We start from the raw sequence: 22,021 nt of genomic DNA, 5'->3' as shown, positions 1-22,021 counted from the left end.
AAGGCAGCCGACAAAAGAGGTGCTTATTGGAGATGGGCCTGCAAAAAGGGATAATACTGTATGATAAGAAGGCTATCAACTTCAGACTTTTGTGGCAGCAAACAGCAGTCCTCCATCTTTATGTAGCGTACCTAGTCGTAGCAGAAAAATTTTATCGGCAAAGTATACAACAACGGCGATCAAAGGAGCTTGCTTCAATATTGTTACGGGATACAAGACCAACGAGGGAATCACATAGACGAACTAAACCCTTAGCTAGGGCTAACCGCGGGTGGCATCAGTACAAACAAAAAAAATATATGTTTACACATACTTAACATTATACTTTAAGGGCGTAAAGTGTAGATGCTCTTTGTCCAGCTATCATTTGACAAAACCTCTTCGGCTGCTTGTTAAGCAGTTGGCGGAATATAATCACAATAAACCTCATACTTAGAACTTACTAAAGAAAAAAAAAATGCTAAATATGTAACAGATGCGGGCCAGAATTTTATATCGTTATATTTGTTCTACTCTTTTCGTATCAAAACAAACTATACATAAATATACTTAACCACACTTTAAGTATTCTAAATAACTAAGTAAGAGTTTAGGGCTGTTTGGTTAATTTACTATTTGTACTAAACGATATCTGCAGCGCGTAATTCTGCACCGACCCTATACATGTAGCTTTCATTTGGATTATGGAACCCCCGACTGCTAGCGCACCAGATGATGCAATTTATGAACTGCTAACCTAGTACTCACGTGGGGCTTTCCGTTGCTGGAAAGCTCTTATTTAGTACTAGTTATCGCTGAAATTGTACAAAATGAGAAAGCCACTTCGTCTACCTCTTCTCTTCTCAGTTTTCTTTATCACCATATATTAAACGGTTGTGTCAGTTCTCCAGCGAAGACTTATTACCTACTTTAATAGCGCCAATTTTATCAAAAAACGTTTACCCCTGGATAAAATTTTCACGGTTTAAAATTTTTTTCATGAGTTTACATCATTCAAATTCCTCACGAGGCAGTTGGTTCAACCCCTAATTGACTGCCCCCTAGCTGAGTGAACCCTTAACACTGCAAACGTTTGCTGATTTCAGTTGTGATCGCCTTCACGACCGCTTTTGTAACTTTTTGTTCAATGTGTAATCGAGGATCAAAGGCGATCAATTGTTCACTCAGAAAGTGGTGCCAGACTCTTGGACTCGATAAGGCGAACCTAATCGCTAGGCTGTATTGCCTGTTCGACAGGTAGGCAACAGGAGCAGGCGCGGGACTACAGTACTACAGGCGGATTCGGACCATGTCCTCTGTTTGTTGGCTGGTCGAAAACGTTGGGTTAAGTGAGGAAGCGCTCCACCAGCAAGGTACTAGAAATAGAGGAATTACTTTTTCATTGTCCTATTCGTTGGAAGGTATGAGGTATAAGAGAGACATCAGGTAAGAAGGCAAAGACGAAGCAGGACACGAGGAAGGGTTTAGATTCTAAATGATGGACGCGGCCTTCAAGGATCGGGCTTGCCTACAAATACGACTTCTTAAAAGCCGGCTGCTAACAAGGCTATTTTTGAATGAATGATTGTGAAGACATTTAAGCCTGAAAATTTTACTGATAACGAATTAATGATAGTTTAAGAGAAAATTTAGCTAGCAGTAACTATTACATTTAGAGGAACTTACATGATTAATTACAAAGGAAACATCCGTGGCGGATCCTGTACGCTTGATACCTGACCCGTTTGGTTTACGTATTCTAAATCCACATGAAGGTATCGCAAACTGGCGTCTACGTAAAATACAATTATTCACACACTGTAATAATAATAATGACGGTGCTGTGAATCTGACGAAGACAACATTCGATGCAGAAGTTCTTCTAGCAGCTCCTAAACGGTATTTGATCAAATCTGCAAAATGTTGTTTATTATTATATCAATATATAAAGTACTGAAATCAATCTTATCTACGTTTATGCTTTCTGTGTACATCGCATTTGTTCTGCTGTGGTCTAGTTGTTAAAGGCTGCCGTATATAAACTACAAAATGAATTGGCGTTGTAATAAAGTAGGTGCCATCTTTCTAAAAAATCAAAGTACTCATTACAGGAGGTATAATAACAACACAACAGTCGTATATCCAAACTTATTCAAACTCAGACAATTCACCATTTTATATAGGGCATATATACGTCAAAAATTATAATACTGATACTGACCTATTACCATAAGTAAATCAAAATTGTATTCCCAAACATTCAGCGATGTAAGGGGCAATCTTCCAGCTGGGCTGTTGTGTAAATAGTCAAGAGGAATAATCGTATACGCTATTTGCAGTTAGAGGCAGAGGAGGGAATTCTTTCAACCGAGTTTATAAACGAAACTTTAAGGACTATAAAACATATTGGAGAGATTTGAGAATATCGTTGAGACACGAAATACAAGAACTTATTATTTACAAATTAAAGTACGCGCTATTCTTCGTTCATTGCCAGTATATCCGTCATCATCAAAATTTTATAAAAATTTAGATGTTTTTCATCTTTTTGACAGAAAAATGATGCTTATTCCAAACATTACTGTACCTTCTGACTAATGCGTCATGAGTTCATTTTAAAACGGCCCAAATTTTCGTATCTGTTGCAGAAGTTCAGGGAAAGGCACGTTGAAAGATATGTGTACAGAATACAGAGAACCTTGACTTCCGAGGAAAGCTCAAGAACTTTTTAAAACAAATTCACATATTTCACGATTGTGAACTTTCGTACGATTTTAGTTTAGATGTATGTCCTTTTGCTGTAGTTAGTTATACTAACTAGCTGACCTGCAGACAAAAAAAATAGTTTTGTAGGGTAAGATAAAGCGCCCCGTCAATCTGAACGCTCCTGAAGTGAGAAACAAAACGTCAAGTTCTAATTTTTTTACGCTTGAAGGGGGTTCATTCTGTACTATACCCGGAAGACAATGTCCACAGAAAGCAGTCCCAGGAACCGCTTGCATCGCTCGATTCGTTCCCTATAACTCCTCGGCTCTCTAGTCGGCTCTTGTCGGCGGAATTATTTTATAATTTCTGTGCCTTACATAGCGCCAGAGCAAGAGGTCGAGAAAGGTTAAGTAATAGGACCAACGTGTCATCGCCACATATCAACCGCCACGGAAAATTTTCCAACATTTCTACTGCTTCTCGCGCAGTTGACCCCAGCTTGTTGGAACTAACAGCTATTTGGATTCTACACCTTCGTTTCGGTCCACATTTTTCTGTTTGCAACGTGTCACGATAGAGCTCACCGTTGACTGCTTTCGTTCTTCCATTGTGATTTGCGAAAAAAGGGCCCGATACACCCTCGCTTTCTGCGCCATACGAGGCAGTGATACGCTCGTTGGAATCTAGCTGTCTAATAAAATGCGTAATGTCAGTTCCGGACTAAAAACACGGAACATTTAGACACTAGCTCTTGGGGAACGAAGCGATCGCTCGATACTAGCCCTGGGATTTGCTGACCTCCAAATGTGACAATTTTATTCATTCATATTAGAGGGGCTCCTTATTTCGATATTCTACATATTTACAAAAAACAAACATGGCTCCAAACTGTAATTTGCCACTGTCACAAACCGTATCATTGCTATTTTTGCCAGACAAGCTACTAGCCTGGTTTGTATTTGTTTACAAACAGAGAAAAAAGAGGCGAAATCGGTCTCAGGGTTTTAATCAGGGTATATGTACATATATGTAAGACTCGGACCTCTTTGTACCGTTCAATATCTTGTTTCTACTCAAAGCTATTCTTCAAAAAAGTCTTAGAAACAATCTGAATTTTCCAGTGAGGGAACGTAACGATATTTATCCTATAGTAATGGTAAAGCGGCGAGTTGACATTAATAACTCAAATAATTTGAAAAACTCGCTGAGCCTCAGTTATATGTTAAGGCCTCACTCTTTAGATTGCTTCGTAGTGTAAAAAATATATCTATCTTACCATGATACACTTAATGCGCTATTCTCGATGTTTTTAGAGATGGATGCTATCATATGGACTTAACTGAGGTACCGTGAGTCAATCCATTTGTTCCCTATCATCTATTGCCGTTAGGGCCCTTCAGTCAAAAACGAAACATATTCCTCCGTCGCACGCCATTCTCTCTCTTATTATTCTAAGGTTCCATCCTGTGTTTCCAGATTTCGAAAAAAGGATATTGTAGATTCAATGTGGGAAAGACGAACAGGGAATAAGAAAAGCAACAGATCGAACAAAAGATGCCCCTTACAAACTGGCATAGAACGGGTGTTGCTTGCATCCAAGTGAAAATTGGTATTTGGATAATATTTCTTCCATGCTTAGCGGGAAGCATTTTTTATAAATGTGTTTATCCGGTGTAACCGCCCTTAACTTTGAGTGTAATAAGGTCACATTCGAAAATTTTCGGGGCAGTTTTCAACTGGCACACGTAGATTTGCTCAAGCCTCGCTTAAACGCGGTACACACCGTGTGTTGCACTATGTTTTATCCAAGGCCGTTAAGCTGCCTTCCCTTCGCCTAAGGCTCTAATAAATAGAAACAGTTTTATTTTTAATTAATTGTTGCGTCGTTTCACCAAGATACGAGTAGCGTTCTGTTCAGCACAGTATTGATCCGAGGTTTCCCCATGGTTCGCACAGTGCCCCACTATTATTTTTTTGTAACGGTTTTGTTTTAGCCAAAAAGGTGCTGCTGCTGCTCTCATAAGTTTATGTTCTTTATAAGAACTTTAGTTCTAATCAAAGTGAAAATATCTTTGGGGTAGCGAACAAACCGGCGATCCCTTCTCCGACTGATTTTTATATCGGGGGTTAAGATTTCCTCGTTCGAGAAGCCGGTTGGGTGGTTCATGTCTAAACTTTGCTTTAGAGAGGACTCAGGGGGTTTTCTGTCATCAAAGAACATCTGTCTCATTTTTCGGATATAAGAAGTGATCCCTACGAATTACACTTCATGGACGTCCCGAAAAAAATCCTTTTAAATACCGAATCGAAGTATCAACATACACATTATTGCGCCCTTTTTATTCGAATGTCGCATAACGATCGAAAACTATCTATTTCAGACACACAGAGGAGTTCATAAGCTCTGCAGATTTTCGCTGGTATACAAAAGAAAAACTCCTGTTCCCGCCATAATGAATTAGCGTTTTGTTTACAGCTGGCTTTCTTCGAGCGCTAAGAAGAATGGGTGATCGCAGTTCTATTACGAGAAAAAACTCTCCAAACAAAGTACGTTCCAATAGAAATGACACACTTGATGTAATACGTCTCCAAACGCTTGACCATCTTGCCATGGGTAAGTTTTTAATTATACATGTTGTTTTATTTTTTGGGTGGAGGGAGTATTAAACGAGCCGAATATTTTTCGATCAAAGTCGAAGGAAGCCTTAAGATCAGACATCGAAATTTACAAATCGCCTAGATACACAAAAATTTATTCCGCCATATTCGAACGCGGCGGTTGGTCGAGCGAGACCTGTTATTGCATTGGGATGATGATCTTATCAAAAATGTTTTCGGTTTGATTGGGAACGGCTAGTTATACCAGCGAACAGTAATAAAACAGTAAAAAGCTATTAGATTCATTTACAAAATCGTCAGGAATAAACATTGGCACGAGCCAAACAAACATATATTGTGAACAGCTACGATGCGTTCCTTTCGCCATTTCCATTTTGCGTTTCGCATTTAAACTGATGGTCGAAATTATGTCTTACACCAGTGCCCAGATGATTGAACAGTTTCAGTGCAAGTCTTCCCACGAAGGCCACAATAAGCCTCGAACTTTATGATAACGCGCTTGAACCATATTCATCGGATTCAATTGTCACCCATTAGTGTTACGCAATGTTCGTGCTGTTTTTCTCGTAATTCTTCGCATTACTATACAGCCGTTACGAATTTACTTTTGTTTATTTTTCGACCTTTTTAAAACTGACAGTGTATCTGCGTCTTCACCAGCGTCAATAACACATATTAAATGAAAGTTAATGTCCGCAAATTGAAGCACACAGACTGGATTTCTCTCTGTAGAATTTTTGAAAAAAGCACTGGCGTGGATGGAAGCTTCGAGCACAGCTTGAAAACGTTTCGCTAAAACTAAAAGGTAGAATGTTTATTTTCATTGGCAAACGAATGAATCTTCATACAAAGTCGATAAATCTGTGAAGAATGATTGAATCCTTGCCCTAAGCAACTACGATATATCCAGTAGATGAAATGATGTTACACTCGAATGCACAGCCAATGATTACCGCTACTAAGCTTTCATGCTTAATACTTTTATGCTAAACACTCACGCTTCAGCTCGTTAGAATGAAGGCAGTGTTTCGAATTTGGTTCGTCTGAGAAATGTCACCATAGCGAATCATAATTGCCGCCGTCAGGTCATCAAATAGTTATTGTTATACGAGCAATCGAAAGCAGACAGCTACGCCACTCCCCTTCCCTCGAACCGTGATGTAACGGATGTGAGAGCGGCGTGCCGAGCAGAGCGCCACCAAGCGTGTAAATAATACATATCCGTGTTGATCAGCTCGTTTTTTTGTATGTAAATCTTTAGTCTATCGTTACTAGCAATAGCAAGCTTGGCACATCATTTAAATAACGAAACAATAAAAGTGACTACTATTTTAATTAATCTAGCCGTCATTCCACGCGGATTCCTTTTCCCGATCAATTGCCCCTGTTTTAGATAATGTAGCTATTATCATTCGTGATGTATTCCTTAAGCCAACAAGTAGAGTCAGATGAGGCAGGTGACATGGTTGCATACAAACAACTTATATACCTGACGCACATACTAGTGCAGTTGATGGGATACTGCAGAGTAATCCTTGGATGTTCACTCGAAATAAACCGCGTCGTAGCAGAAAATACAGATGCCTCTTCACAAGCATGAAAAGGCTGTGATTCAACACGCACCGAGTAAAATACCTTTTCATCGACGACAAACATCAGCAAATCAAAGATCTCTATAGGCCACCAATAATAGAATAGAATTTTTCTGATTCATAGCGGTCCAGTTCGGGCCACAACAAGTTTGCATGACTAGGCGACAAATTATATAGTTTGTCAAGAGTGCGCTATTTTATTTTGGTATTTTTTTATTTTGTATCTAAGGTGAACTTGTAGTCATTCGTATATGAGACTGTTCACTCGTGCGTCTGGAAGGCGAGTCGCAGTGAGCTGTAGAAAATCAAGAAGTTTACGAAATTGAAACAAACCATCTGAAAACTACAGTCGAAGCTACGACTCACCGTATAAACTTTATATGTGTCAAAGATTTACTAGAAACACCGCGAGCAATTTTTTTTTTAAAGCAAAAAATTTAGGAAGAAAATTGTCAACTCCAAGATGAGTCTTATAGAAAACCTTCTGCAAAGATGAACAACAAACGTTTGAAAGCTGTGCTATTTTGATGTTTGGCGTATGTAAAAATAGCCCATTTTGGTCTGAAAGGTGACAGAAACTGCCAGAATGGATTCGTAGAGACGCTTTTTCACTCTGACGTTATAACGATGACACATTCTTGTAGCGAATATATTTCTCTCTTATATTTGGGGACAGTCACATTGATAAGTGCATGCAACCGAACCAGCGGTCAGGCTGCAGAAGGGTATAGCACTCGGTGTCTGCTTGGTCCTGCAGGCGCTATCCGTTATAGTTTCTTGAGTCTTGGTTTGTCCACTATAGGTTAAGTGCACTAAATGAAAGAATAACGCAAAAGTCAACGACCAAAGAATACAGGTAAAGCACTCCTGTTGCCTTATGCCGCAGAAATTAAAATGCAGTAGTTGCAGCTGAAGACTTTCTGCCATCTGCCATACTCAGCAGACATTGTTCGCAGAGATACTTCTTTTTAAACTCTTGCAAACTTCTTAGTAAAATAGAATTAGTCAGATCTTAACATTGTGCCGAAAGTGCTTCTTGAGACTTGCTAAAATCTTTTACCTTAGATTTGTAGAACAGTAATATAGATAAGTTACCGTCCGAATAGCAGAAAGTCATAATAATAACCCATCAAAAGAGAACAACCAAGTCAAAAATGCTTGAGAAACACTATATTACGTTCTCGAAGGATCTATATATATTGTCCACAGACGGATGCTAGAATTTATAATTAGTGAAGTCTAGCTACTGTAATTATTCAATGAAGATATAATATCTTCATTTGTCACCAACGACAATTTAAATTACCAGCAAACATTATTGTCATGACATATGATGGCAAATAATCGAAAAACTTAAAAATAGAGAGACTATATTTCTAACGTCTGAACCGCTACTGTGTCGTGGAAGCAAAATCGCCTCTTCTAAATGCGCACCTTGCCTATGATTGAAGCATCGAGTGAAACGCAATGATTTCACTGGTACTATATTAATACAAAGCAATGTACATAGCGTATCAGAGACGATGAATCAAATGTTTCCAACTTCCACTTACGAGACGATAACAAAATGGACCTTTTTTTCTCCGTTGCTGCTGAATGTTGAAGAGAAAATCTTTTGGGACATTTAGCATGAAATGTTTTAGCTTACCTGCCATTAAAAATTTTCAACCGTTAGTTGGAACAGTGTTCGATTAGCCATAAAGGGGTGTCGTGTCTTGGCCTATACATTTTTCCCAACAAATCTCGATGAAAATTAGATTCTCTGTAATAGTATTAGTTGCACAACTACGACCGTCGATGTACTGGATATAATTCGAAATTATTCTGAGTTCGATCATTCTAATGAACGTCTGCACTAAGCGTATTCTTATATTTTCGCCTTTAATGTTTATGCTAAATATATTAACTCCTTTCTGTATGCTCTGCCTCTCTTTCGAAGAACTATGAGGGTTTGTTGCTAACTTGATTTCTTCTCTAGAATAATGGAGTACTTAGCATATTAAAAGAGCAAAAGGCCAATTTACTTTCGAGGCCAGCTTAGCTAGAAATCTTAGCACAAAGTGCTAGGATTTTAATGATGAGGATGATATCTTGGAAAGGCATACAGAAATAAAAAGGTGCAATCTTTAATTTTAGAGAAAAACTGTCAAATATAAACGGCTATAGTTCATATTTGTGGCTGTTCCTCCAAATCTCGAAGTTACGCTTTATACAATAGTCCAATAGAATCTTGTTATTGGCTTCATACTTGACCATGTGCAATAAATTTATAGAAGAGGTGCGCGAGAAAGCTAAGAATACCCTTATGTTTGCTGCACACTGCTTGTTTGCCATACTATAGAAATACAGTAAACTGATAAATTTCCTATTCTGAAATCTTAGAATCTAAATAGGATACCGATGCCACTGTGAAACGGAAGATACCTATCTTACTGCACATCTATCACAGCTGGTAGCATTGCCCCTCCCTTCAGCGGAAGCTATTGCTTCTCTCACCATCGCTGCAGGCTACCATAATATAAGAGGAGTTAACGCGTTACCAAGAGCAGCGTCTTGGCAAATCAACAGGCGACAAACGCTCCTAGTCTTCCTTATTAATGAGCGAGACGTGACACCCAATACACCCACCTTCGGCGGCCGTATGCTCATTCAGTCCGTGACCTCTTTGAACCAAAAAGTCAAAGATTAAAGTGACTGTGGATTAGAAAGTATCGAAACGTTCTGGTGAAAGTGTATATTTCTGAGAAAATGCGTGCGGCACCAATATTTTTCTTGTTTGCTCTGTTTGCTTACTTGGCCATTAGCTTAACATTTGCTTCAAGGCCACCCCACGAACGACCTTCGTCCAACCTCCATCATCATCATCATCATCATCCTCCTCCTCCTCCTCCTCCTCCGGTGAAGGCGACGGCCTCGACAGTAGGAAGCCAAAGTCAAAACCCTTTACTTTCACCGTTACCTCCTCGTCGTCGTCAGACTGGTCATCGCTATCACAAAGACGAATATCACGACAAGATGGCGGCAGCCTCCGAGTTCTACGCATACAAACGGGGTAAAGAGTTGGAATATTTCCCAGGCGTCGGTATGGTGGAACCCCTTGGTCTCATTACTGTGTCTGCCATTCCGTTGCTGGTTCTTTTCGCAGTGTTTTGGCTCATTCTTCCTTTCTGGATTCGAATGATAGGTGTTGGCTTTCTTCCCAGCGCGCCAGGCCTTGTTCCTGGTACCCTGATTCCAGGTGCCCCAGTGGCTCCTGCTAGTGCTGTCGTCGCTGGTAGGCGAAGACGCGACATAACAGGACAGATAAACGAACAAAGCGCCAAACTACTTCAGGTTCTCGATGACACTGTACAAAGGTACTCAAAGTACGCCCGGTCTTAGCCCGGCAAGTAGTTTAAACGACCCAATACAGCGCATCATTTCCGTCTAGGCGTCGTTCGTTTTGAAACGGAAACAAAAATGATGGAAACCGACACCATTTCACCTCTTGTCATCTGTTGACCCATACATCTACCCATACATTATACAAAGTACGCATGTGAATGTGGACTGTTACTGTGTACGTGGGTCGTCAAATCCTCCGAGCGTTAGTTCTGTTTTGCAATCAACTGTGCCTTCAAGAAGCTTCAAAATGTAGGCATTAGATTCGCTCAGCTCGTGATATTCATTCAGGTCTTGCCAATATCTCAGACAAGCTTGCATTATAGGCTCTAACTTGCGCAGCTGAGCGAAGTGCGGAAGGACATCACAGGTCGAAAGTTACGCCTGACTAAGCAACGAACCAAAAGCGATAAAGGCACGTCTATGAGGTTATGGCCGACGACTCCGCTATGAAGGGAAGCGTCTGGGATCGTCTGTTGACGGCGCATGGGCGCCTCGTCGTATATTCACGGCGTTGACGCCGCTACATAACGATTGAGTAATAAACGTTATACTTGACTATAAACTATAAAGCACTTCCTTGCTTTACTCTTCTACTGCGTAAAAGACATAGTCACCGACCGCATTGCTTGATAAGTGCCACAGATTTGGGAGCCAAGTATATCCAACGGTATATATATATATAGCTGTAAGGAGCTGAATTGCTTGCAGCGTGGACGCAATTCCCCCTAAGGCGGGTTAAGTCTATTAGGTTTACCGCTACCAGTAACGCTAGAATCATCATTAGTGATAGTCTTAGCAAGCAGCATTGGTTTTTTGTCGCATTTCATCATCGGAGGTGATGGCGGAGGAACCCTTGAGGGTGCAGCTAAAATGGCTGGCCGCATAGAGGCCGCCGTAGCAGAAACTGCATGCAACACTAGAAGCGGTAACTCATCTGCAAAATGGTCTGCTCGTCAAAAGTTTCACATTGTTACTCTTTTTGCTATGCTTTGTGATTAGCGTCCACAGCCTAATGATCGTTCCGACAGGTCGCTCGTACATCTTTTAGGTTGGTGCAATTGCGCCCAACTGTTACCTTCCCAACGCGAGCTTACGTCTGCAATCCAGTGGGACTGAAGCTGTCAAGCTGTGCATTTCGCTAAACTTCTGAGAATATACAGCACAATTCTTTCAACTATAACCAGATTTTTTTTTTTTTTATCTAATATACCTGATATCTAGTGTATAAAGGATGCTCGCCCCCAACTGATTAATAGCAATGACTTACTTTTGTGGTAAGCTGTTATTAGGAACTCAAATAACTTAACCTGGCTCTTCCGGGAAAGAGATGTTTCCTACTTCACTTCACGTCCATATGCCAAACATTAAAACTTCAAGCCAAATTTCACTTTAAAGGACTACTAAACGTAACACTATTTTCTTCTTAGGTCGGCATCTGTTTGCAGAAGGATTTTGTCGGTGAAAAAGAGGACCTAATCTTTTCTACAGTTGGAAAGTATTTCGGTCATAATATTCCCCTGTGCCTAATATCTATGCCATTTGAAACATGACGAAATCCTAGCTTCAGCAGTCGACGTTGAGTTAGGTGCTACTGATTAGACCCTGAAAATGCTTTTGCTTGGTTGCTGAAAGCCCTTAGGACTATAAACTATCTTTGAGTGGTAATACCTGTGTAACGTTAATAACTGGAGAAAATAAAGAATGCTATTAAACGTATAAGGTCTGTGTTCTAAATATGTCGCGAACGGGATATGCATGACATTCGTAGCTGTTAAACGTGATCACTCAGTTAGTTTATACTGAAAGCTAAATACGTTTCAAGGGATCCGCGAATGCTGGACATGAAGTAAAAAACCTCAGAGTTGGCTGGCTGAACGCTTACCTTATCTCGATAATGGGTAGCATGTCTGCCACACAAAACCGAAAAACACGTGGCGGTTTAAGTTTGGATCCAGACGTGAACACGTTTGACGTGAACACCGGCCGTCTGCCTAGTGGAACGCCGGATACGAAGCTGGAAACGTTTAGCCTAGATTTAAATTAAACAGTTTATTATTCGATCATTCAGTAACATCACTAGCTATATCGTAGTTGCAATGCCTAGTAACTAAGTAAAAGATATTGGCAATATTTTTGAACGGTTCCACCTAAACCCTGTGTGCGTGCTAGGGGGGCTTACTGTTTCAGAATATAGAATAGGCAGAAATACATATCAACTGTGTGATCCTCTGACAAGCCAGCTGCTCAATAGGCTGCTGTTATATAGCAGTGTAACACAAGATGGCGACACAGCGTCTGCAATTGTAATCAGCACACGGAAGCAAAGACTTTTGTAAGTAACTCCTCCGTAGCTTCTACACTAAAATAATGGCGTAGAATAATAATAGAGCATATATTTATTGAGGTTAAGCCATATTGCATTATTACTTAAACTGGTCCCTAAGCTAGAACACTGACTGACCTCACCTCTGGGGGGAAAAAAGATACCTTATAATTTAGTATTGACTTTTCGTTTTTCGGACGGTACTGCTTAGCAACATATTTACACTGATGGTTGTATTGGTATTATTAAATACTATCAGCAAACATCGAAATGTAGATGTCTAAAAGAACTGACTGGCGTTTTACTTTGTCTTCTTCTTTTTGTTTCACAAGCAAGTCTTTGAGTTGGTTCTATCTTAGCTAGTTAAATTGCTCCATACCTATTATTAAGAGGTTGCGATTTCACAGTTTTAGCAATTTATTTTGTATATGTAACTTGCTAAGTATTGCATTGACACAAGAAAGCCGACGAAGGAGGCAAAGTTATTTAAAAGCGAGCAGTCCACTAGGTTGATCGATCACAACTGGGTTTACTTCGTGTTATGTTACCGCTTGCTGTTCCTATGTGGAGCACCCAAACCCCCTAACGCCACTACTGTTGAGGTTAACGATACTGTCGACTAAAGCTGTTAATGAGCCGAGTTAAGAGCTAACGCGGGGGCAAACGAGAGTTGGATGGTCTCTCTGCTATTTTAATACTCCTTAGGGACCGCAATGACTTTAGGGCCTTCATCCATGAGGTAGTCATTATAGAGGAACGTATCACTGGCACTATCCCTTATAAGAACCACACTCGAAACCGAAACCACAGATTCAGAAGCAATATTAAAGTAAAATGAAGAATCAGAATAGTTTTTTTTTTCTTTTTGAAAAACATCTCATACATACTAAAAAACAGTGCTAAATTTAGATTTTTCTAAGTCATATTCAAGAATAGACCCAATGAAAATAGGTTAGCTGTTACAAATGAGGAAGCTGGCATTTTCAAATATTAGGAGTCTTTATCAATCGCCGTACTAAATATATCCGAGGTATCCTATTTTTTATGACCAAATTTATCCGGGTTCAGTTTTTGATAACGGTAACAAGACTCAAGATCTGTTGCTTTCTGCACGTACTTCTATAATCGAACGATAATGCAATTGCTCAGTACAAGAAACCTGTTAACCTGCAAATGGGCGTCGTATTTTCTGTAGGCAAATAGAAGACATGTCGTTACCATGTGTGCGTAAGGCAAGAAAATTATCATCTTCCTGTTAGATGATGTGGCAATAACATGAAATTTCGTATAGTAACGTTTCAAGGGTACAATCGTTCAGCATAACCTAAATTTTACGATTGTATTAAAAGGGCCAATGCCATACCTAATGAGGCATGATGTGTATCAAATAAAACCCATTTCCTTATATTTTACATTGTAATACGAACTAATCGTTTGTACGCAGGAGTAACTTTTGTATCAAGCCCACTTGATAATCGCCGTAATTCTTACACAAGCGTAATTTACTATCCATGTTTAGCAGGTACCTCGCTAAATGTCAACACACGTTCATGCTTCCTTTATTGAAGACGTGCCTGATATTTTTTAATTTGATTAATTTGCTGATTCTTTGATGCATGGTGGAATTATTAGGTACAGGCACCTAACAAAAAGTACTATACAATTTTACAATTGAATTAAAAACATACTAGTGTTCAAACATACCCAGAATGCATCGAATTGCCTATTTACTAGGATGGCTATTCCTCAATCAAGGCTTCTAAAATTAGCTAAACCTTCACTGAGTCAAAAGGGAGCAAAAGACAATAAGGCTAGAAGTGGATTTGAAATATACGCATAATGTGATTTACGCGATAATTATTATTACTGAAATAAAATAAACTCGCATTATTAAACTAAAAATCAACATTTATCTATGATTGCAACTACGCGTACATAAGTTTCCCGTCGTGTTACCGTCGCCAACCCTTCTATGCCGTCGTTTCTGTCCCTGTTTTATCTGCCTGGTCAGCTCTCTCAGTCAATATTTGACCCATGAAGCTCGTAACCACAAACTGTAGAGGGGTTTCTGGTTATCTTCCTGAACGTTGTCAGATCAACTCTAAAATGCAGTTCTGAAATGGGAATTAAGGAGAAGCTATATTGCACCTTAAGCACTTGTGTAGTAACTCTGAATTTTTCTAGGGTTAACTATATCGTGTCAGACAAAAGCGTCAGACCTCAAAAAACATTATTTCTCAAATAATTAAACATTTAAATAAACGTGAAATGACACGCTGCAATAAAAGTGGAGGTTACTTAAATATTTCAGTGATACGTAGGATCGGTATCCCATTGGAAACCAATAATTATACTTACTATAGGCTAAGCGGATTCAAAAGCCAATACAATCTGCTCCCATACGAGGCTCGGTCGTCTCTTCTAATAATAATGTCCCCGTGATAACGCACTGGTAGCGTGCTTACCTACAAGACCTAGATACCGTAATGGTATAAGAAGGTGGCTGGCCTGTTTCATCTGGGAGTTAGCCGTCGAAAGCAAACTAACGCACTGAACGTAAAAGCCGAAATTATCTATTTTCTTCACTACCGCTACTACGTTAAATATTCACTTCTTAACTATTTTCGCGGAACTGATAGAATGAATTATATATTAGATAATAAGATATTTGCATTCGTGAAAAGCGCCTATTTCAATCAATACAAACGGATGCAGAAAGTATGGATGAAAATAGAAAATCATAAATGAAGTTTAACTATTATTGCTATCAGAAACCGTATTTTCGGTGATTATTTTTCGCGTCCAACCTTTCCTCTAGCAATCTTATTTGTAGCAGCCCGACTCTCTCGACCAGATACGCTATTGTTTCTATTACGATAACACAAATACCGTTGTCGAACGTGCCCATTATAGTTAGTCAGCCCAAACCTGTGACCGAGCAACTGTTGCACATTGTTTACGATGAAACGGGCCCTACCATGAGCCCGTCATAAGAACTCGGTTAGACAGCTAGTGCCGCCTAGGGGTGGCGTCTATCGATGCTGCCATTGGAAAGGCTACCACCGTTGGAAATGCCGTGCTTCAATAAAACCTAAATCAACACAATCGTCCATTTATATGTTTCGTTATGTACCACAGGTGGAGATCTAACCAGATATTCAGTTTATTTAATGTATAACATCCTTAATGTATTCGAATAATTTCGAATGAATCAGGTAGTATTGCTATAAGATCTTTAATTGTGCCGGTTGTAAAACTGTGATTTTTTTTTCGTCGATCGAACCTGTCCACTTCAACATCTCTATGATGAACGCTTATTTTAAGGTAGAGTGCAATATTTTTCAGTCTATTATATAGCTTGCACGTTATAATTTTATGTTACGTAATCATTGTGCCTTGATGAGCTACGATCAAAATAATCTATTTCAGACGTGGTTCAGAAATTCATCAATCTCCGACACAAACAATAGTAATGATAAAGCTCGAACATATTCGTAGTGATATTCTACAAGGGGCGTACATGGCGCCTGTGCTGATGCGCTTTTTTCAAAGCCCCTGTGCTGCTAAGGTTAATTGTTTCAGATCTATTTTCGTCTCTGCCTAAACACTGGTCAGTCCCATCCATCACGGTCCCATATTCTCTTCCATGGCTGTAGACTGTCTTCTTTGTGATCATATAAAATTTCCTCGGTTTCCAGCTTCCGTGGTCTCCTTCCGCGCATGCACGTCTCCGCCATCCCTTCCACCTCGAAGACTGTGGTCAGAAGCGAAATCACTAGTATTACCATCACCTATTCAGTGCACAAGGTACCAGTTCAGATTCAGCTCTATACTTAGTAAAACAACTAGCGGTACACTGCTAACCCATACGCGCATATGGAAAAACGAGACTGCGCTGTTCTAAGCAGATTTACATGTAGCTAGGACTTAGCTAATCCAGTGACGTTAAGCAAAACAGATAAATTTATTTAGTTTATTGCATTTAAGTAGCATTCTTTTGTGTGTTTCGTTGTGAAATCTAGCATATGTGGCTTTATTGCTTGTGGAAGATTGTAGCGATGAGATGGCCTACCACATTTCTAGGCACCTCAAACATCTCCCATTTTGGGATTGGGAAAGAATAGCGACAAACCACATCTCAAGTATGAAAATGCTTTTGAAGCCGGCCAGCATCCGAGAAAGTATATCTGACACACTATGCCGACCTCATAGACACGTATTCGTACCTCTCATCTACGAAAGTAATTTTACTGACTACTCGAACATCGCAAACGAAACGGAAGGACGTCTCTGAATGGTGACAGCGGTATATAAAGACAAACTTGTGTCCGTCGAGAAAATATTTTGTAATGTCAGTGGCAACATAAGAAGTCGACAAATAAAAAAAAAACTATCGCTTCGTATAAATTCTCTATTTAATTTTTTTCGTACGAAAGCAGCATTTAGGATCGTAGGTTTGTTTTGTTCTCTAAATGGTCAACATGAAAATGAATATAGCTTTATCTAGCTGGACAAGCAAACAATAATATATACGATATAATTAATTTTCTGCAATTGTACCGATAGTGTAAGTGTAGCCATAGTCACGTCTATACGCACCAACTGGTCCTTTGTTCAATTCGATCATTGTAAAGCCTAAAATGCTGACCTTAGTCTAATACACTGAGGCTTTTTGGTGGGCTAAGACCTTTACGTTTGGGAACGAAGACGCCTGTATCGTAAGCGTTCATTTCAACTAGTAGATTGTACGCCATCAGTTTTCCTGTGACTCCTCCAGTCTTAACCAATTGGTAAATAATTTCAGATAAGAACTATGGTTCTGATATACTTCCGTAATTATAAGTGCGTTCTTGAATTTAGAACGAAAGCATTCATCACTGATGTCCTAAACGCGTCTCGATTTTTGTGTAACGACTTCATGTAAACATTGACAGATTCGATAAAACGTCCGTGTTTCTAAGGGTACTAAACAAGCGAACACTACTAGCTACCATTATAAGCTAAAACCTTCAAATGGTCATGCACAATTTGGGTAGCACGAAGCTATGTTTTTTCCCAACGTGGTATTACACAAGCAGTGCTGTGCGGTGCGGTGCGGTGCGGTACGTGCGATTAGAGCTATCTTCTTAGAAATGCATCTTCTTAGATTCACCACGACGCCGCGTCTAGGAGGATATACTTTTGAAGGGCTACGTTCCTAAGAGAAACATCTGCACCTATTTCTGAACCGCAGTTAATATATAAGAGACATTAAAAAATACCGAAAAGGACCTTACGAAAAAACTATCTGCTTTGGACAAGGTCTGGTCTATGCTGAGATGTGTACCACTTGGGACACGCCACGCGCTGTATAGAACAGCCAGCTGGGTTACGAAATCACGACGCCTACCCAGTTACGTCGTTTTATCATTGATCTGTACTGATTGCTAATTGCTGAGTTTGCGTACGAACAGTAAAGGCAGTGTCAACTACACTAGCGCGATATTCTGAGCATTACCATTATCCTTTTGCCGTCAACCCGCTTCTCTCTCACTTCGCCCCACTGACTGATTTCTTCGAATAATATCACAATGTAATCGCGAGTAACTTTCAGACAAAATGATACGATTAAGGGACGAGGGACAATGACGAGGATGATTACGGTAATCAAACACATGATTTTATAGTTCGCATCGATGTTTGGGTGGTACGTACGCGCTTTTCCCTGAACGTGTCGCATAAAATACGTAACCGTATATACTGGCCGGCTTTGTTTCTGATTTGGCGACATAATCACGTCGATTACGCTTTACCAGATTATAGCAGAAAAAATATATTTATATAATATTTATTACACGCTATTGTTACACACTAATTGAATCCCATAGTTGAGAGGAGACTTTACCTTTCAGGTACCCGGCATACATGGCATGACTTGACTTTCAGCATCTGCTCGTAATTTGTCGATGCTTTTTCACACCGTACGTAAATAATTTGGCCCTAGTCAGAAGATTTAGATCGGAGGATTCTGGTCCCCTATCGGCTGACTAGAGTTACGCGCGTAGGCTCATAACGACATGCATTACTTCTTGTTTGATACAACGGCCCACCATTTGACTCTCTATAAGCAATAGTAATTAAGGCCAAATAAGTACAATTGACAAGCGAAAAACATGTCCTTATACGAAGTATTACACATTACGGAAGTCATGGTCCGTTGACCATGCAATGCATATTGGCATGTAATCGATTCATGGATGAAGGCCTTTAAGTGAATATTTAGCTTTGAACCATGTGCTCGTCAGGAGAGGCTACTTCGATAACAATACCGTATTGTCTTGAATAACTGTAAGTAAAGCAAGTACAGATAGCATCGGTGGTTGGAATGGTATTCGTTCCTTAAACTAGCTCACAATGCGGATCTTCACAAGCTTCCATGATCACGTTACGGGGTTTAAGCACTGCCTCGTCTCCAGGAACCCTGCTATGGTAGTTTCTATTCCATTTTTAATAAAAAAAAAAAAAAAAAAGGAAACGGCAGCTTTACTTTTTCTAAATTTAAATGACGATCGAGTTTTAGTGCTAGTGAAACGTGTTTGCATTCCTGTCTGAGTAATGGTTTAGCTTGTAAGTAGGTCAATTAATGAAAAAAAAACACCTTTGAAATATGTCTTGCAAAGTACTTTAATTTACGCTGCAAATAAGATAGATCTATTTGGGCGATTGGCCTAGGCAAAGATTGACTCGGAGACATGTAAATGGTGTAGCAGCAGCTCCAAAGTCGCTTCACTATCAGCAAACGTTTGTAGACTTGAAGGCTAATAAGGAGTTTGTTAGATGGCCAAGGTGGAAAGAGTGTGAAAGAGAATAGCAGACGATCGCGCGAGATGTGAGCATGGGGGATGGGGTCGAGAGAAAAATACTTTTGGGAGATTCCAAATTAGATCATTTGTCTCAGACTGCCCCTCCTAGTGAAGCGGCAACGGCAGCCGTTCGAAGAGAACCTTCCCAGTCAACTAACTCTGTTTCTTGCTTTCGGCGCACACTAGTAGGCACAACGAGGGCTGTAATAGGCCGTAGGAGAAGGAGAAGTTGCACTCACATCACAGTGGCAGCGCGCGAACAACGGAAGAGAATGAGTATGGCGTAGAAATTGAAAGTGCTGCCCATCTGAATGCTAACAAGATGAGACCGACGGCAAAATTCACTCTCATCCTCCCCCTTTTCTTGCGCTTTTTAACTTGGTTCGGCGGCGATACCCACGTCACCCCATTTACGTTTCGCTACATACTAAAAGCCATTCGTGAAATGGTCACTTTAAGATTGCAATCCGAGCAGTTCGTTCAGCGACAGTCGAAGCCCAGCGGGCCGAGATTAACTAGCCACTCAACCCAATAAAACTACCTGTAGCAAATAGATCTTTCTCTCTCTGAACGACTAATGATTTTCCATAGATTGAGAATAGTAGATTTATCTGATTCGCCAACGCCAAATAAACGGCAGGTTTCAACAAATTACTATGCTTTTCATAAAGAAAATGCCTTGTCCATGCCCAAGTCAAATACAGTGTATACAAACGAAGGCTAAGGGTAAAAAACACTATCAATAATCTGCTACTACATATACAATCAATATGATGATGATACATGATAGGAGTTCTGGAAAAGAAAGGCCGATGAAAGCAAAATATTTGGTCCCAGATTATAAATATTTATTAGCGTCGAAATTGTAGAAATGCGTCAAACGTACTTTGGAAAACTTTAAATTTCATTATTTTTTATTTTACATTAATTTGAGGAGTTTATAAAAATTAGGCGCAAGGCAAAGGATGTACATTGCAATATGTGCAGAAAAATTGTTTTTTTTTTTTTTTTTTATTTACTAAAAACATATAAAATTGAATAAATAGTTCATTTATTCAGCTCAAACCGATACGTTTAAAAGCTGATAGGAAAGCAACGAGAGATGAAAAGTAGCAGCCGCAGCCTCTAGATTTCGAGTGAGCGATTTAGCTATTCAGGCATCCTGGATTGTCAACACTTCTAAGCACAGGACAATGTGTTGTCTTGTGCTTAGAAGAATGACGTAACCGAATGCCCTTAAAATTGTATGTAAATAACAAAAGTAGATAGTGAAAGAAACAGGATTTAAGATCGACAATTCTAAATACGCTTCAGGCAGGCGTTTGTTAAATCGAACATCCTTTTTCACTATCAACAGATAATGGAACGAATCAAGTTTTGTGTGAACCATTATTGGATGAGGGAATCGATGATGCCGGCTAGCATTTCTGTGGTGGCCCTACGGCTTTTTTTTGGTCGAAGCTTCTCTCTCTCAAGCATAGTACGAATACGGCGCAGGACGAGATTGTCCCGGTTTAGGTATAGCTGGCCGTGACGCCTTTATTTCCTGTGTCATTTTTAGGTGAGACTTAGCAGATCTGTTACAACAGCCTTCGCGATAGCTTGTTTCAAATTCATGTCGCTCAGAGCTGTGCACGCCTTTAAGTTCCTACTGAGTTCGTTATGTGCAGTTACCCGTATTTGTCCGTAAGGAATTTTTACCATGTGACAAAAATGTTGCCTTAAGATTCCGGTATAGTTTTATGCTTAGCTTTTAGTTAGCTGACAGTAAATCGTAGCGAAAAATGTATGGCAGCAGAGATTTTTCAGTCAGTTTTTTTTGCCATTTTTGCAGGGCTTACCATCGTAAAATGTGACACAGATGTCATTTACGACTGATGCTGATGATGGGCCTTGTAATGTCTAGATTAGAGCAAGAACGTCTACAGATCTCTAGTGCGTCTAAGGGCATAATGGTTTATGCTAAATTAGGGAAACAGACAGAAGGAGATCGATACGAGTAAGTATTTTGATAAATTAAACACACTGAATAGTCTGGTCAAATAGATTCGGATCGCAACGCTCTAGGCAGGGATTTCTTACATTTCCAGCGAGAGAATAAGCCGTCGCAATTGTCTAATTTCTATTTTATTTAGAGAAAGCGCTGGCTCGTAATAGACCCAAACATGGATGGCGCGAACATTTAATTTACGTAGACTTTTCTAGTTCGATGCTTTTAGCCATTTACCTAGTTAGTGTATATAACCCATTATGAAATATGTAACCCTTTGCGCACTTTTGTGCGCAAGTGATCTTCTACGGACCATCATATGTGTGCGGATCGTTTTTGTATTATCTTGCAAAATACGAAATTAAATATATCTATATGATTATGAAGTATGGCCTAATTCGATTAGATATTTGTTAGATTAGATCCTGTTTTTCCTTTCAGCGTATCTTTTGGCGTAGTAAAGCATTTAAAGCTTTTAGATATGAAACTGGAAGCTTGATTAGGTTCCCCAAATTACCCCGCTGATGAACGCTTTTCATAAGCGGGGTTGCCTCGCTTCATCCAATTAAAATATACAGCTTAATTA

General features: G+C 39.7%; 1 protein-coding gene and 2 long non-coding RNA genes across 3 annotated transcripts; 2 read left to right on the top strand and 1 right to left on the bottom strand.

Annotated features, from left to right (window-relative positions):
• Nucleotides 1-511: 511 nt before the first annotated feature.
• On the bottom strand, nucleotides 512-6,390 carry LOC147755088 (uncharacterized). Its single transcript, XR_015330501.1, has 3 exons — nucleotides 6,303-6,390; nucleotides 1,666-1,892; nucleotides 512-1,355 (listed from the first exon to the last, which is right to left on the bottom strand). It is a non-coding gene; the product is annotated as an uncharacterized LOC147755088 (long non-coding RNA).
• A 3,038-nt stretch (nucleotides 6,391-9,428) lies between these two features.
• Nucleotides 9,429-11,999, top strand: LOC147755087 (uncharacterized). Its single transcript, XM_086993275.1, has one exon. The coding sequence runs from the start codon at nucleotides 9,645-9,647 to the stop codon at nucleotides 10,275-10,277; it is 633 nt and encodes a 210-aa protein (XP_086849401.1). The 5' UTR covers nucleotides 9,429-9,644; the 3' UTR covers nucleotides 10,278-11,999.
• A 3,722-nt stretch (nucleotides 12,000-15,721) lies between these two features.
• LOC147755086 (uncharacterized) lies at nucleotides 15,722-16,960 on the top strand. Its single transcript, XR_015330452.1, has 3 exons — nucleotides 15,722-15,927; nucleotides 16,302-16,410; nucleotides 16,626-16,960. It is a non-coding gene; the product is annotated as an uncharacterized LOC147755086 (long non-coding RNA).
• Nucleotides 16,961-22,021: the final 5,061 nt, after the last annotated feature.

Source organism: Varroa destructor, unplaced genomic scaffold (genome assembly GCF_002443255.2).
Source record: "Varroa destructor unplaced genomic scaffold, Vdes_3.0 BEIS01000006.1, whole genome shotgun sequence".
NCBI lineage: Eukaryota > Metazoa > Arthropoda > Arachnida > Mesostigmata > Varroidae > Varroa > Varroa destructor.
Note: the sequence above shows the minus strand (reverse complement) of the source record. Positions and strands in the feature narration are given on the sequence as shown.